Source organism: Eumetopias jubatus, unplaced genomic scaffold, assembly GCF_037043125.1.
Source record: "Eumetopias jubatus isolate StellerSeaLion01/CBP00866 unplaced genomic scaffold, mEumJub1_p1.0 scaffold_17, whole genome shotgun sequence".
NCBI classification, from domain to species: Eukaryota; Metazoa; Chordata; class Mammalia; order Carnivora; family Otariidae; genus Eumetopias; species Eumetopias jubatus.
In genome coordinates, this window is record NW_028274823.1 from 34,695,798 (window position 1) to 34,713,044 (window position 17,247).

Below are 17,247 nucleotides of genomic sequence, written 5' to 3' on the forward strand. Positions count from 1 at the left end.
TGAACTTTATCTGATTCTGTAGTTTTTTTTTTTTAATTTGAACATGGGTATAATGGCTTTGTGCATTCACAGTTATTTAAAACCAAATAATGGAGTCCCATTGTGAATTTCTGAAGAGACTGGTAGACTGGATTTGACTTTCCCGCTGGATTCCCTGTCCCAGAAGGAAAAAAAGCAACTCTGTGTGTGTGTGTGTGTGTGTGTGTGTGTGTGTGTGTGTGTGTGTATTTAATCCTCACAGCACCTGTGTAAGGAAATACAATGTTCTCCTTTGTACAAACAAGGAGACTGAGCCCAGAGAAGTTAAGTAACCTGCTCATATAAGCTAATAAGTGACAGAGCTAGAACTTAAACACTGTCTGACTTGAAACCTTGTGGTATTTTTCTGTATCAGTCTGGTTCCTAGTGCTAATATTTATTTAGTACTTGACAGTTTTCATAGTGTTTTAACACATTACAATACAATTTAATATCTTCTTTCAGACTTTGATTCATTGTTTTAGACATGATATTTACTGCTACAAATATATATTTACTATTCCCAGAGCAATAAAGACCTATAGCTTAAACAGATTTTCCCCATTTCTAGGAGTAAGACTTGTATTTTTCCTGAAAATAGTTTTCTTTTTCATTCATTCTTGATCAGACTAATTTGAAATGAGAATGAACAGAGAAATTATAAAGTCAACCAGAAAAGTAGAGAAGCAGTAACATTTCACAAAGTATGTACTTTAAAGTAAAATCTTGGGTAATAAATACATTTAGGAAGAGGTGGCAACATATAAAACATTTTAAATTTAATCAATTTGGGTATAGTTATGATTATTCCAAAAGCTAAGAATTATTTGATGGCTGAATCATGAAAAATATCAATATATGGAAAAATTAGCAAATTATATTGAGTTAAAATATTTTATTTTCATTAATCACTATATATATAATGTGTCACCTAATTTTTTTTCTGTAATTGATTTTAATCAATATGTATACCTTTTCTTTTAAATAGAGAAGAAGAATTTGATGACTATTTTCAAGATTTATTTCTGTGAGATGGAAGAGAGAAGCCCACATTCCTTAATGTGAAAGTACACTTTGAAACTCTTCACAAAAATTTTATCTACAAGTTGCAGCTTGAGTGGTTTATCTTCAGAAATAAAAATCCAACTACTCTCAAGATGTCAGCTGCTTTGGAAGTTTTTCAGTTCTTTTGGAGACATGCTTCCCCATCCCTTTATATCTTTTCAGTTGCTTGTCGACGACTGCTCCATCTGTAGCTGCTGGAGGATGAAGTTAGTACGCTGTACAGAGAGGCCACTGGGCCGGTATTTTGTAGGGGTTTTTGCTGTTGTTTTTACTCATTCATATTTATCTTCCCTTGCTTCAGTTAGTTTAAGTTATTAGAATTATTGGTGTCTCACAAAAATTATAAAATAGACTCATTATGTCTTCACCTTTCCTTTCCTTTGATACGCTGGCACCCCTGTTTTTAAGCACCTACTTTCCCATTACCACCTGTTTTTAGCTGCCTTTTTTTTTTTTTCCTTTGCTTACCTTTCTCTTCCTTCTCACCTATCCTACTTAAGGGACTTTGTTATAATCAAATTTGACTTCCCACTGTGTGAGAAGTTCATTATAAAGTAAATTAATACCATGGAGTGGCAGGGCACGGCAAATGAGGTCCCAGAAGTCTAAAACAGTAGATTAGGTTCACGAAAGTTGACTCTCCAACAGAGGGATTCTTTAATAAGACAATTTAACTGAATAATAATATGTGCTAGATCGTTTCTCAGATACAGTCACACAAGTATGGATATACTTATATGCCAGGATATATTATAAAATGTAACTTCTTACTTTGCTGATCATACCCCTCAGAGTCAATGGATGTGCTTTAGGAGATCTAAGCACTCCTAGAATCTGTGTGTGAACTTGTGTGATTATGTGTATTTATGGGGGAAAAGGGTCCATAGTTTTCATCAAATTTTCAAATGGATTTACTGATTTTTTAAAAAAAGGTTTTAACCCATGTTTGTAAAGAGCGAAGAGATGGCTAAGAAGATGCATGATTTAGTGAAGAGAGGCCTGGAGAAAGCAATCATAGCATTTCAATTATTTTGTTATACTGTTTTAAAGGACATTTAAACATGGAATGATTGGCATTAAATTGCAGAATAAGTAGTTTAGTGTCTTATTTTTAAATGGTTAGTATCAGAGATATTCCTTTTAATAGTTGTTATTCATTAATTCAAATATTTATCAGGCTTCTATTATATGTGAGGCACTATGCTAGATGTTGCTACAAAGGAACTATCTAGGAAATAATTATGCAGTCATTTCTAAACCATCAAAAAACAGTAAATCAGTATTGGTTTGTTAACGTTGAACATTGTTTTTAAATCCCCTTATTTTCTTAAAAAATTGTATTTTTTTTAATCTCACAACTTACAGTGAATAAAAAGGAATCTTGGTTTCTAAGGAAAAAGTGTTGAAATATCCAGCAGCAAATTGATATTAGTATATATGTAGCTAAAACATGTTTATGATAAAAATATATTCACAGTTTAGTGATCATCAGAAAATAAAATTCCTGTAAAATTAAATGATAACTAAAAAGCTAGACTCCTTTAAAATAGATCCATGTATTTGGTATTAAAAGTATGGTTTATGGACGTTAGGTTCATTAGTAAATTTAGGTCATTATATATAATCACAACGCTTAATCCATTCATACATAATTGAAGTCATATTTTTAAGGAGTCTTTGAAAAGGCCTCAAGATGGCGAGTTTAAAGGATAATTCTCCCAACAGACCTATCTCATATTCGGCTATAGTGCAGTCAGTAGTGTTCAGTGGACCAGCGTTTGGGATATAAAGTTAATGCTTTCTTCTGCTTGCTGTTAAGCAAAGTTCCTATTTGTGCAGACCTTCAATAACAGCACATCTCTGCTCCTCAATTTGCTTTCTAGTGAATGAGGAGGGTAAGTTGTTTGAGCTGATAATTTGGGGTCCAAATAAAGGAAGAGGTTTTTTTTTTTTTTAAGATTTTATTTATGTGAACATGAGCAGGGGGAGGGACAGAGGGAGCAGCAGACTACCCCCTGAGCAGGGCTGGGTGGGGGCTTTCTGGGATCATGACCTGAGCCGAAGAGCCACCCAGGAGCCCCTAAAGGAAAGTTTCTTAGGCAGTTTCTAAATTAATCCTAAAAATGGAGTTTCAAAATTATTTTAAGTAATGGAAAATAAGGTGTACGTGTATCACTTAAGGTAATGACTTAATAGACAACACTCATGTGCATGTATATATTGAATGAGTTTTTCCCCCCTAAAGATATTTTGTAAACTTACAGGCACTCCTCATTTATACCTGTTTGTTATGACATTTATTCAAAATATTTGTTCATATTCACTGAGAACCTACCTTGTACCAGGCGCATCTTTCCTCTCACACACCTTACATTCTAATGTGAAAGTAGCAATCCTGATTCTAAATCTTATAATTTTTACTTGTAAACATACAACAAATCGTGATTTTTTTCCCCTGGCTGCTTAAAATTGGACGATATCTTCTGTATAACAAAACATTTGAGATTCATAGTTTGTCAGTTTGATTCATTAAAATTTAGATAACTTTTGATAAAATCTGTGGCAGAATCTAGGGCATAATTATTATTATTTGGTCTGTGATTATAGATAAGGAAGAAATCCTAAATTTCTCTGATGTCCAAACGTCCACCATGTAGTAATAGTTGACTATCCTTAGTTTCTCTTGACACAACAATATTTAGAATGCATGGTAGATGGTTCTAGTGATCTTTTTTTTTTAAATAACCTCTGTTGAAGTTCTTCTAAACTGCTTTTGATAGTAAAATTCTTGCATAATCAAATCACATGCTTAATGGATAACATTTATTAGCTGATTTAATTTACGTTAGGACTATCCAGGGAATGTCTTATAAACTGATTATTCTTTCAATGAAAAGAATAGAATATTAAAAAATATTCTTTGTTATACATATAATAATTGCTTTCAGACTGTGGAGAGGGATGGGCATAGGACAAAGACATAAACTCCCAAAAGCAGTGTGGTCTTCATCCTTCCATTATCAAGGATAAAAAGTAGAGAAAAGAGATGATGAGCATTTCAGATGGAATAACATTTGACATCCTATTACTTGTTTTGTGTATAGTACTTACAGATATAAATTCTATACTGTATTTACTCTTTAAGATGTGTAGATGAGAGATTTTTAGTTTAGGAAGGAATTTGAGGTATGAATTACGATTATTAATGTTATGGGCTGAATTATGTAACCCCCCCAAATTCATGTTGAAATTCAACACCCCAGTACCTCAGAATGTGACTATATTTGGAGATAGGGTATTTAAAGAGTTAATTAGGGTAAAATGAGATCATATGAATGGGCCCTAATCCAATATGATTGTGTCCTTATAAGAGGAAATTAGGGGGGCTCCTGGGTGGCTCACTCGGTTGAGTGGCTGCCTTAGGCTCAGGTCATGATCCCAGAGTCCTGGGATGGAGCCCCGCATCGCATCTGGCTCCCTGCTCAGCGGGAGGCCTGCTTCTCCCTCTGCCTGCCATTTCCCCTGCTTGTGCTCTCTCTCTCTCTCTCTCTGTCAAATAAATAAATAAAATATTTTTTTTAAAAAAAGAGGAAATTAGGTCACAGATACACAAGAGGGAAGACTATGTGAGGGTAGGAGAAAAGATGGGCATCTACAAGCTAAGGGGAGAAGCCTCATAAGAAACCAACCCTGACAACACCGTGATCTTGGGACTTCCAGCCTCCAGAACTGTAAGAAAATAAATTTCTGTGGTTTAAGCCAGTCAGTCTCGTATTTTGTTATGGTAGCCCTAGCAAATGAATACTATTTAATAAGAATCTTTAAAAAAAGAATTGGTGACTGGTTTCAGGATTACATATTTTTAGTTTAAAACAAATCGGCACCAAAAATGCACTTATTTTCATCTTATATTTTATATTTTTGTTGAACTTTATTTTACGCTCAGGGTTTTCAAGCTAGCAATATATTTTCTTTTGGTGGTCATAAGGGTAGCGTATCTGAAGATCCTCTTACTCTGTTAGTTGATGGTGTGCTGAATGAAGTTTGCTGAAGCTCTTTTGTTTTTTCTGTTTTTCTTCAAAAGTAGAAACAATATTTGAAATTTCAACCAGTCAGATTATAACATGAGACATGTTTTGGACTTTTTGTCATCACTGCCACCTCCTGAATCTTCTGTGGCTAGTAGAAAGGAGAAAAGCAGTAGCATTGGGAATCTGTGGACACACAGTGTTTTTATTCTAACACTCTCATAATGTTAGTATCAACTTTATAGCTAGTTAATAGTTTTAACTTATAACAAGTACTAGGGGTTTGATCATTTTAAAACTTGAATTCATGGGGCGCCTGGGTGGCTCAGTTGGTTGGGCGACTGCCTTTGGCTCAGGTCATGATCCTGGATTCCCGGGATCGAGTCCCACATCGGGCTCCCTGCTCAGCAGGGGGTCTGCTTCTCCCTCTGACCCTCTTCCCTCTCGTGCTCTCTGTCTCTCATTCTCTCTCAAATAAATAAATAAAATCTTAAAAAAAAAAACAAACGAATTCATGTTCAGAGTTGATCCATTTAAAAAACAATCTTATAAATGATTAACCATTTAACAACATCTGTTTCTCAAACCGCTGAACTGCACAGTCTGGGGATCTGAGTTGTTGCTTTGTGCCAACAAGCACAAAGCTTGTTGCCTGAAGATAGAAAATAATGTTTTTAGTTCACAGAGACTTCTCAGGGTAGCAGGAAGAAAGTTCACAAGTAATTTTCTATGCAAATAAACAGAAGATCTATATCCGATATACTGAATACTAAAAGAAAGTGTCAGGAGCCCCTTAAAGAACCTGATATCCTGTTCATCATAAAATTGAGATAAAGATTAAATTTAATTGTACTAAGAAATACCTTTGCTTTCTACTTGCATTGTAAAATTTACCACTTTTGTTATCTCTTTTTTTTTTTTTTAAGGTTATTTATTTGAGAGACAGAGCTTGAGCATGAGGGGGAGAGCAGAGTGAGACTTGTTATCTTTTTGAAGTGCAAATCAGGTTATTGCTTTCCCATCTAAATCCCTTTAATGACTTCCCCTTGCTCATTTAGAGGACAAATCCTCAAGCAAGGTATTGTGCTTTAAGGCAGCACTGTCCTGCCTAACTGCCTTACCAGCTTTATCTGGTACTTTGCCCTGCTTGTTCTCTAGACTCCAGCTACATCAGTTTCTACATTCTTCAGTTGCACCAAGCTTATTTCCACTTCAAGGCCTTTGTGCATATTCTTTTTTTTATTATGTTAATCACCATACATCATTGGTTTTTGATGTAGTGTTCCATGATTCATTGTTTGCGTATAACACCCAGTGCTCCATTCAGTACGTGCTCTCTTTAATACCCATCACCAGGCTAACCCATCCCCCCACCCCAATACTTTAAGTGGAAAACCCAAAAGACGCCACCCCAAAACTGCTAGAACTCATACAGGAATTCAGTAAAGTGGCAGGATATAAAAATCAATGCACAGAAATCAGTGGCATCCCTATACACCAACAAGAAGACAGAAGAAAGAGAAATTAAAAGAGTTGATCCCATTTACATTTGTGCATATTCTTTTCCTTCCTTCTTCCCCAACCCCTCCCCCTTTCTTGGTTTAGCCAAAGCTTCCTGTGTTCAGAGTTTAGCATAAGCATCCTTCTTCAGGAAAGCCTTCCCCATGCTTCCTCTGATAGTTACAATCAATTGTTCATGATAGATAATTAATTGTTCATTTATTGGTTTAATGTCTAGCTCCCCGACCAGGGGGTAAGCTCTGTGAGGTAAGGACCCCAACTTTCCCCAGGCCCTGCCTAATCCAGGGCCTTGTACAGAATAGACACCCAATAAATACATTGGTGAATGGATTATCAAGAAGTCAATCTCCTACTTTTATTCTGTTGAAGGACATCCTTAACCTTTTAAGCAAAATACTTTCTCCCTCCATGAATTTTTAAAAAAATATCAGTAAACACAATAGAATCATCTAAAAAGAATGTTGTATTTTTTTGTTTTTTGTTTTACAAAGCTCTTCCAGAAAGAGATGATTTCTTGGTTAAACAATAAAAATTTCTTATAAAACCTTATAAGTGCTGAACCCTCAAGACAAAATAGGAAGTCATGACATTAGCATTCTCAATTCAAGGTAACATTTGAATCATCTGATAAACTCATAGTTGACCCTAAGCATCTTAAGAGTGGCTTTCTGAAGATAATGTTAAACCAAACAGTGACTTCAGGAGTAGAAGTTTCATCGAGAAAAACCACTCTATGGGGACATTTGAGAAACAGTCAGTCTTGGAATACCTGTCAAGTCATCCCATTCAGTTGGCCAGCTTGGCTTTCATGTGGGGCTTCCTTAAGTCTGAAAGGGAGGCTGGAGGTCTGTAAAATCTTCTCATTATATAGAGAAGAATATTGAGCTCAGAGAGGTTAAGCAAGTTGCCCAAAGAAACAGCTAACGTGTAATGTTAGGACTAAAATTGTTTTTCGCCTAACTCTGATGCCACTGATTCTATGGCTTTTATATTTCTAAAACCTCAGTATTCTGTGGAGGTACTCAGGAGCCACGTACTAGAGTGGATGAAGAAGCCTAACCCCAACCCCACTTCAACTGGACCAGTCATTTCCTCCTGGAATTATTCCTAAGAACTTGTTGGGGGTGGGGGTGGATATCTGAAAAGCACTAATCGATTTATTATAGTTACTTGAAAAGCGAGTTTCCTGTTTGCATTTACTTCTTATGGTTTTGTCATGTGAGATTAAGCTCAGCCTGACTCCTGGCTACTTTACAACGAGCAAAAACACATTTCATCTAACCTTTTGTGGTCATGTTTCCTTCTTCCTGCTTTTTCACCTCTTCAAGCACCTTCATCTTTGCATCATACTCATCAGCTAGGGATTTCCATTCTACTCTGTTGTTCTGAAGACCATTCAGCATTGGTGTGATTTCTTTATGAAACCGTGAGAACTCCTAGAGAGAATTTTAGGTCAGAAGCTATTTAAATCATATAGTTGATTTTCAGTACTTTTCATATGCAGAGAAGGAGCTATAAGGAGTTGTCACAGTGCTGAGTGCTCAGAGCTGCTTGGATGAGCTTAACTCAGTGCCATGGAAACAAGAAAGACAGTTGCTGTTTTCTGAGTACGTCTCATCTGTTCAATGTGCTCATGTCTGAATTCTAGTTTTTCTTCCACCCCTAAATGATTTTAGGGTAATTCCTCAAGCTACTTTGGAGAAACAAGTATACCCCTAATGGCTTTCCATGTGGGTGACTTCTGATTTTGGTAACACTTTGAAAGAAAAAGTCTCATCCCCAGATGATTATATATTTCATTCACTTTGTTTACTTACCTTATACACAAAAGTACAGACAAAATCAATAAATCCAACTTGAAGTTTGGGTAGTTCATCTTTTTTGTTTCTGTCCATCATAGGCTAGAAAGAGAAATAAATTCTTTAAGGATAGTTTTCTGAGACTCAGGGAACAAAAGAAACTGATTTATATCAATAATTTGTAATAAATAGTGCATTTTTATGTCAAGGTCTTTACAATAGGCTGTTGCTGCAGCACAGTCCTCTCCAGATCTCCTTGTTCCCAAAATTCATTTGCAACCAGAAGTGCCACCTGCAAATAAGAATAAGACTTGGTTCGTGAAACTGACTCATTCATAGAGAATTTGCATTTTGTTAGTATGAGTGACATTTAAGGATAACATTTATATTAATGCTTGAGGCACTGTCACATCGCATGCTCTTTGGTTTTAGAAAGATGGTGCCTGGGTGGCTCAGTCGGTTAAGCGTCCGGTTCTCAATTTTGGCTCCGGTCATGATCTCAGGGTCATGGGTTTGAGCCCCGTGTTGGGCTCCACGCTCAGTGGGGAGTCTGCGTGAGATTCTCTTTCTCCCTCTCCCTCTGCCCCTCCCCCTGTTCACGTGTGCTCTCTCTCTCAAATAAATAAATCTTAAAAAAATAAAAATGAAAAATATAGATCATACTGAAACGGGAAGGTGAAATTTCTCTTGCCCCTTCAGCATTCTAGGCCCATTCTGGGAGTACCTATCTCCTATTTGCTATTGCCACCACCTCTCAACAATAAAAAGGGGAGATGGGAGGATGTTTAGTTCTGTTACATTTTGCTTCGAGCTCTGAAACTTCCCACACATCCTCCTCTTGTCCTTATCTGTCAGCTTCCGGCGTATCTGCATGTACACACATGCACACAGACTAGAACACAGCTTGATTACAGGGTGAGGATAGTTGAGGGTAAATTTATATAGCTTTTAAAAACCCAGTATCAAGTTTAATGAACACCCACTAGCTGCCTTATATTGGCATGAATCAGGCTTGCCAGGAGGAATCAGATGGGACCTTTTTCTTTAAGATGCTTCCAGTCTCGTAGAGAGTCATGTAAACTGTGTAGATAAGGGCTATAACAGGAGTAGTTTGAAGTGCTGGGGACTGAGGAGAAGGAAGTAAAGACGAGTTTCATAAAGGAGCTTGCATTTATGTTGCATCAAGGATGAATAGTAGTTTCTCAGATAAAGAGGAGGGGAGGACTATCTGCAGAGATAAAACCGAATATCCAGAGCTTAGCGTGAGAGACGGTGAATGGGAGAGTGCCAGGAAGTAATCTGGTGAGTGTGAGTTGAGGACAAGGACAGGTAGTGACAGGCCCTGTAAGCTTTGCTGGGAAGTTTGATTCTCTAGAATGGTGATTCTTATTCCTGGAGCCCTAGTGCACCAAAGAGCACTAGCAGCCCCAGCCAAGAGAGATTCCAGCTAGAGTAACGTTGCTTTTTTTTTTTTAATATATATAAGTGGTCTTTGTACAGCTTTATTGGGGGGGGTGGGGAGGACAGGCTTTACTTCTTTTTTAAAAGAAAGCTTGGAAACCTCTAGCTGTGGGGAGTTTAGAAGGCTTTTAAGCAGAGGAGTGGCTGAGCAGAGCTCTATCTATAAATAATCCCCGCAGCAGCTCAGAAGAGGGCTGGGTAGCTAAGGATGAAGAAGGATCCCTTAGGAGAGTCCCGCCACCACTGTGCTGATGAAAGAGGAAGTCCAACCTGAGGCTGTAGCCAGCATGACAGACAGGAATGGGGAGCTGAACTTCATGCAAGGCCCCAGGTTTCTGGCCTGGGTGACTGTTCAGATAAAGAATCAAGGGGGAAGAACAGGCATGTCAGGGTGGAAGAAGCACAAGTGTTTGGTTTGGAATTTAATGGTTCTAATTATTCTATCTTTACTCATACAACCCACAATTATAGTTGAACCCAGTGAATTCTGGCCTTTCTTCCATGTAGGGTTTCTCCTAGAAGTCACTGAGGGGAAAAGAGAAGCTTCTTTCATCCCGTTAGTAAGAAATCAAATAGTAAACTAGTTGACTCCTGACTCTCACTCCCCGAGGTTGGCAAAGAACTGGGGAAGGCACCCTTAAACATGAACTTACTATAGACAGTGCCTTTTAATTATTGATAACACAGTGAAGAAGAGGCTGTAGGAGCAAAACCACCCTTGATAGAGGAAAGCACTAATGATTCATCTTTGTCTTGTGCCAATTTATCTCCTCTATTAAAAACTCAGACATTCCCTGAATAATTGTATATAAACTTTTTGCAGTCTGTTTAATGATAAGGAATTCTTTGCAGAAAGCATATTCTGTTCTAAGGTCCTTTCTCTTTGCCTTGTTCTGGGGCCTAACCAAATGACTTACTGTCTTATTGACACTTGGGAGCTCTTGAAAGCTAGTTGTCTTTCTTCATTAGCAGAAATCCAACAGGGAACATTTTTTGTCTTAACTTCTCAAGTTTCATTTTTCTTTTTAAATTATAAACCGATTGTTTGTTCCAGGGTAATGAAAGATAATTGCTTACAAAATATATAGTCACATAATTGCTAGCTATAACAAAATTCCAAGATTGCCAGAATCTTCGCGTTCACTTTTACATGGATCTAGGTAGCAGCTGTGCAAGTGACAGAAAAGGAAACATAACTGTACTCGCCTGACTTTGTACCTCCCAGGGTTTGGTTATAGCTGACAAGTCACATGCAGTCATCATCATTGCCCTTGGGAGAAAACAACAATTGTTAAAACAGAAAGATATGCACGATAAGGGTTTTTGTTTTGTTTTTTTGCCAAAAGAGGAATAAAATTCTGATTACTTACATGATAATCTCCTTTTTGGTTGGATCAATGGTTACATATTTGATGGCCTCTTCTTCAGTTTCCATTTTTTCACAGGCATCAACAATTTTTTGAAACATGGTTCTCTTCCTAAAAAAGATATAGCTATGCAACAATTTTAGCATGTAAGACCAGAGATAAAAAGTATCTTTAATATTTGCTTTTCAGATTTCATGTCCCCACTTTGCATCAGATGTCCACATAGTGGATCTAAACGGTCACAGGGGCGAAGAGAACAGGGAATGGCTGTTAACCTTGGCACAGAAAAAGTTTAAGATAGAAAAATCACAAGCCACAAAAGGAAAAAAAGAATTGGTAAGTTTGAATACATTAAAACTAAAAGTAACATGTGACAAATTAACATGACAAAACAACATAAACATAAAGGCCACAGTCTGTAATGAGATAAATGATAAAAAATGCATAAAACCAACAAAGAATTAGAACCTAAAATACATGAAAAGATGCTTAGTGTCACTGGTAAAAAAAATACAAATTTGAACAGCAATAAGATACCATCTCTACTCAAATTGACAAGATAAATAAATAAATAGATGTAAGTGTGCCCAGATCCAAGGTAGTCCAGATATGGGATAACAGAAACTCTTGCACACCGCTGGTGGGAATTTAAATTGGGAAAACTACTCAGGAGTGCAGTTTTGCAATGTAGTATTAAGACTGAGGATTTGCAAACCCTATAGCAATCCCATTTCTAGGCATGTACATTAGAGAAACTCACATGCATACAAGGATATACAATACAGCATTGTCAACAATAATGAAAAGTTAGAAATCTGAATATCCATGTGTAGAAGAACAGCTGAATTCATTATGGCATCTTCATAAAGTTGAATATACAGTTAAAACTAATGAACTGGATCTTCGTTTACCACCAAAGTAAATCTTTAAAACATAATGTTACATGAAAAAGCAAGTTGTAGAAAAGTATGTACAGTAGGATACCATTTATGGACAATTTTCAAACATTCTTAACAATATAAAAACATGGATGGAAAGGATGAGTACACATCAACATCAGAATGATGGTATCTGTGAGGGAGAAGGAGGGGCTTTTTGTGGAATGGGAGGGATGCCTCGATTGCATTACCTTTTTTTCCATAAAAAAAAAAGATCTCAGATGGGTGTGGCAAAATCTTAGCATTTGTCGAATCTGGGTTATGGATGTTTGGATATCAGTTATGTTATTCTAAGTATCTGTCTTCATCTTCGGACTATAGAATAACTAAATTTTTAATTAAGAAGGATCAGAGGGGCACATTTGATACTACCCATCTAAGTCATTAAAGGGGCACATTTGATACTACCCATCTAAGTCATTAAAGAGTTGGACATTAAACTAGTTCACCTTGTTCTAATCTGTTTTCACCAACAACTTTATAGTTCACTGATAAGAAAATGGGCAGAAGCTTGGAGTCTCTAGTCTCCTTGGTTATTATTATTGTAAATAGGTTAGTGCTCTGCTGTATGTAACTCAGAATTATGTGTTTGGTTAATGCACATCAGTATCACCAAGATTTTTTAGCTCCCAGGTTCCAGAAGGATCAAATGTCTGATCCCGCAACTCTAAATATCAGACCCTGGACCATGATGAATCCACCAGGACCAAGATCGCCTCCGAAGGCTGTGTGGCATCACTCTTTGGGCAATGCACCAACCTTGCCATACATCCTTCAGTTCAAACTTCTTCAGACAACAAACTAATTGACATTAGGAGGTTAGTTTTTTAAAATGTTTTCAGATGTCTAGTAAATTATCAGGTACCTTGAGGGTATTCTACTGATGATCCAAAAGGAAAGTGGATAAATGTGTGTGTGAAGAAATGCCTTTTAACTTGAACGCAGTGGGTCATTTATGTAAGGCAGAAACACGTAGAGCATAAAGGGAGTTCTGTACTTACTTGAAATATAAAGCCAGGTCAGTTGCTATTATTGCAACTTCAAACAAATGAATAACTGTTTCAAACTGGCGTTTATTTAGGTTCTGGAAGATATTTAAACTCTGTAAGATAAAAATTCACATAAATGGGACTATTTTAAAAAAATCACAATAAAGTGCAAACATTAATTTGCCTTTGATTCAACAAATAAACCAAACTATGCCTAACAAAATAAAGATAATTAGCATGGAAGAAAGCTTTCAGCTTTCTCTCTTGGGTTAAGTTACCCCTCTACTTTGAGTAAGGTAATTTAAACTATAAAAATAGATATTCTTAGCAAATCTTCTTGTAATCAGTGTATAAGTTTGGGGAGTAAATAAAAGTGTTTTCTCCAGGATCATTTATAAATATAACAATAAATTTTAATTTTGCTTGTATTAATGGAGGAGCTTTAATAAAGAATATCTGGTACATCCAATTATTAGGTATGCTGAATTATCCACCGGATAATTTTAGAGTAATCATAGAAGTTGTTGGAAAACGTTCAGAAACTACAAGTTACACTAGTACTCATGTATATATCGGAAAAAAATAATGAAATCCTCTCAAGTAGTTCTTAAAATGTTTTCTTGCAATTATATTTTACAAAAACTTAACTAGACCTTTCTTCAAAGAGTTTCCCACAAATAATCTCCTCATACATGGATCAGCTTCATAGTGTCCTAGAAAATGAGAGTAAATTTGGGAGTGGTTTTTAAAAGCTCTCATATTCCAATATGTATCATTTTGATGAGTACATTATTTTATTTATTTTTAAGATTTTATTTGTCAGAGAGAGAGACAGGGAGAGAGAGAGCACACACAAGCAGGGGGAGCAGCAGGCAGAGGGAGAAGCAGGCTCACCTGCTGAGCAGGGAGCCCAATGCGGGGCTCGATCCCAGGACCCTGGGATCATGACCTGAGCCGAAGGCAGACACTTAACTAACTGAGCCACTCAGGGGTCCCTTGATGATTACATCATTTTAAACAACAAACTACATCTAGTTAATAGTACCGTAACAATATGTATCATTTTGCAAAAGGTCTCATATTCCAAATAAATCATTTTAGGTATACAGGCCAAAGGACAGATATATAGTGGTTTTGCCAAATGAAGTTGATGGTTATGAAATACATATATAGACCTGAATCACATTCTTATCTTTTTCTCTCATTTTCTTTTTAAAGATTTTATTTATTTATTTGACAGAGAGAGAGAGAGCACAAGCAGGAGGGGCAGCAGGCAGAGGGAGAAAGAGATGCAGGCTCCCCGCTGAGCAGGGAGCCCGAAGACCTGGCCCTTGATCCCAGGACTCTGGGATCATGACCTGAGCCAAAGGCAGATGCTTAACCGACTGAGGCATCCAGGTGCCCCTTCTCACTCATTTTCACTTTCATCTAAAAACATGGACAAATCTTCTAATTGAAAAACCCTGTCTTAATTCTATATGCTTTTTATTTTCTTTTCTTTCATATCTAAGGATCTTAAAAGAAGAGCTTCTAAGTAGTTTCTTTATAACCTATGGATATAGATTCATATAAAAGATCCTGCTTCTGTTTTATATTAGTGGCTAGAAAGCCCTTGACCAAATTTGGGGCCCATGTCTTATACCTTTCGCTGTATACATTTTGGGCCTTTACTATGCTTCATCTTCGTTTTATTTTTCCAGTAGTCCTATTTCTTTTTCTTTAGCCCCCTCCCACCCTTGTTTTTGTATTTTTGGAAGCTCCAATAAAATTTTTGGGAACAAATTGAGTAATAAGCAGATATACACACATGTTTTTTTTTAGTAAGCTAAGGCAGAGCCTAGTGATTAGAGCAGGAAAAAATTAATACAAGATGATCAACACCACGACATCCAGATGACGTTACTAAAATATGAAGAATTGGGGCGCCCGGGTGGCTCAGTTGTTAAGTGTTTGCCTTCAGCTCAGGTCATGATCCCAGACTCCTGGGATCAAGCCCCGCATTGGGCTCCCTGCTCCGCGGGAAGCCTGCTTCTCCCTCTCCCACTCCTGCTTGTGCTCCTGCTCTCGCTGTGTCTCTCTCTGTCAAATAAATAAATAAAATCTTTAAAAAATAAAATACGAAGAATTAAGTATCAGATGAACATCTATGCAGAAAAAGCAAGTCATATAAGACAAAAAGATTAGCCATATACAGCTTTTCGGGGCAATACTTCAATGCCAAAAGACAGTGAAGCAATGTCCTCCAATTTCTGAGAAAAAGCATGACGCAAGACCTTTATGTCCCGCCAAACTGATCTTCAAAAACAAATGTAAGAAACAGGTATTCTTAAGCATGTACTTAGCTTAGCCTCTCTTGGAAAAACTACCATTTAACAAAAACCTAGCCAATCAACACGTGAATCAAAATAAAATACAGAGGAATGGAGAAGCCAGAGTAAAAGGATTGATTGTAAGTATTGGGCCCATTTAAAAGTAGAATTAAGAATAAACAATTGTGTTGGAGCTAGAGAGCATTATGCTAAGTGAAATAAGTCAGAGAAAGACAAATACCATATGATTTCACTCATATGTGGAATTTACAAAACAAAACAAATGATCATGGGGGAAAAGAAGAGAGAGGGAGAGGCAAACCAAGAAACAGACTTAACTACAGAGAGCAAACTGATGGTTACTGGAGGGGAAAGGGTCGGGGCACGGGGGAAATAGGGGTTGGGGATTAAGCAGTGCCCTTGTCCTGATGAGCACGCATGTTGTATGTAAGTGTGGGATCACTAAGTTGTACACCTGAAACAAATATTTCACTGTATGCGAACTGGAATTTAAATAAAAACTTTAAAAAAAGGATAAACAATTGTGGAAATTATCGAGCAACATGTGAATTTTATAAATACTGATAATGGTAAAAAAATGCTAATGATAATAAACACCTTACAAAACAGAGATGAAGATGTGGGAAGAAGCAGAGGTATTTTCATTGCTTCATGTTTTATAGTGAGTTAATAGATAGTATAAAGTTAATACATATAGTCTAAAAATATCAAAATTCTAAATGCTGAGCTATAGTTTTTCACAATTTCTCAGTCATTTGTTCATTGTAGAGGGCTCTTTAAGAGCTAGTATCTCTTGTTTAAAGACACAGTGTCTAAAGCTCTGCAATTCCTTCCATTTCCAAAATGTTTTTTCTATTAAATTCAAATAGAATTACATAAAGATAAATGGAAAACTAGTCAGCAATGAAAAGGAATGAATCACTGATATATACAATGCAGACACATCTCAAAATGATTGCTTTGTATGAAAGAAGCCAGCACAAAAAGTACTTGTATAATTGCATTTACATAAAATCTACAAAAATCTAAACTAATTTATAGTGACTGAAAGCATTTCAACGGTTGTCTAGCGCTGGGAGCAGAGAGGTACGCACTGCAAAGGGGCATGAGGAATGGTTTGGGGTGATAGAAATGTTCTGTATCTTGATTGTGGTGGTGGTTTCTTAGGTGTATAAAATTATGTAAACTCATAAAATTATACACATTGAAGGGGTGCAGTATTGTACACATATTATACTTTAATAAGGTGATTTTAAAAACATAACTCTGACTTTAAAAAAAAAGCTTGGATAGTATGATCCCATTTTTCTAAAATGGTTTCCATCCTGCCTGTATACTCACAGGTGGCCACAATGAGTTCATCAGGTGGTACTGAAAGAGCAATTTTTTGAGTGATAGTATTTGAAATCATTATATTTGTTTTTTAATTTTTCCCTGTCATTGAGTTTTTATATTTGCAAGTGTAATTTTTACAACCACTATGAAGTCATTGATTTTAAAAACATGTATGTATGTAATATTCCATTTGTTTTCCCGAGGACTGTGCTGAAAACCTAAGGTGCAGACAGGTGCCCCAGAGCATGAGAGGAGGCCTGTTTCCCAGCTGACTCCAGCGGGGCCCAGGCGTGCTTAGCTGCTCTCGCTAGCCCACAGAAAGTGTCTATGTTTGTTCTCCTTTACTATTAAAATGGCAGTAAACATATCAATTCTGAACAGTACACCAAAATAGGT

At 36.7% G+C, this 17,247-nt stretch overlaps 2 protein-coding genes across 5 annotated transcripts in view; one reads left to right on the forward strand and one right to left on the reverse strand.

Annotated features, from left to right (window-relative positions):
- The window catches only part of LOC114205394 (protein FRA10AC1), a 41,848-nt gene extending 40,674 nt beyond the window's left edge, over window positions 1-1,174 (forward strand). For all 3 annotated transcript variants that reach the window (XM_028098848.1, XM_088020216.1, XM_088020217.1), the window contains one exon: window positions 1,007-1,174. In XM_028098848.1, the coding sequence (XP_027954649.1) occupies window positions 1,007-1,049 (43 nt within the window). In that variant the 3' untranslated portion in view covers window positions 1,050-1,174. The remainder of the gene's footprint in view (window positions 1-1,006) is intronic.
- A 4,026-nt stretch (window positions 1,175-5,200) lies between these two features.
- The window catches only part of PDE6C (phosphodiesterase 6C), a 47,319-nt gene continuing 35,272 nt past the window's right edge, over window positions 5,201-17,247 (reverse strand). The window contains exons 16-22 of one of the 2 annotated variants that reach the window (XM_028098846.2): window positions 13,199-13,299; window positions 11,263-11,370; window positions 11,099-11,162; window positions 8,649-8,723; window positions 8,450-8,533; window positions 7,915-8,068; window positions 5,201-5,262 (exon numbers count right to left, since the gene is read on the reverse strand). In XM_028098846.2, the coding sequence (XP_027954647.1) occupies window positions 5,201-5,262; window positions 7,915-8,068; window positions 8,450-8,533; window positions 8,649-8,723; window positions 11,099-11,162; window positions 11,263-11,370; window positions 13,199-13,299 (648 nt within the window). Of the gene's footprint in view, window positions 5,263-7,914; window positions 8,069-8,449; window positions 8,534-8,648; window positions 8,724-11,098; window positions 11,163-11,262; window positions 11,386-13,198; window positions 13,300-17,247 lie in introns of both variants that reach the window. The other variant, XM_088020215.1, reaches the window with a different exon arrangement.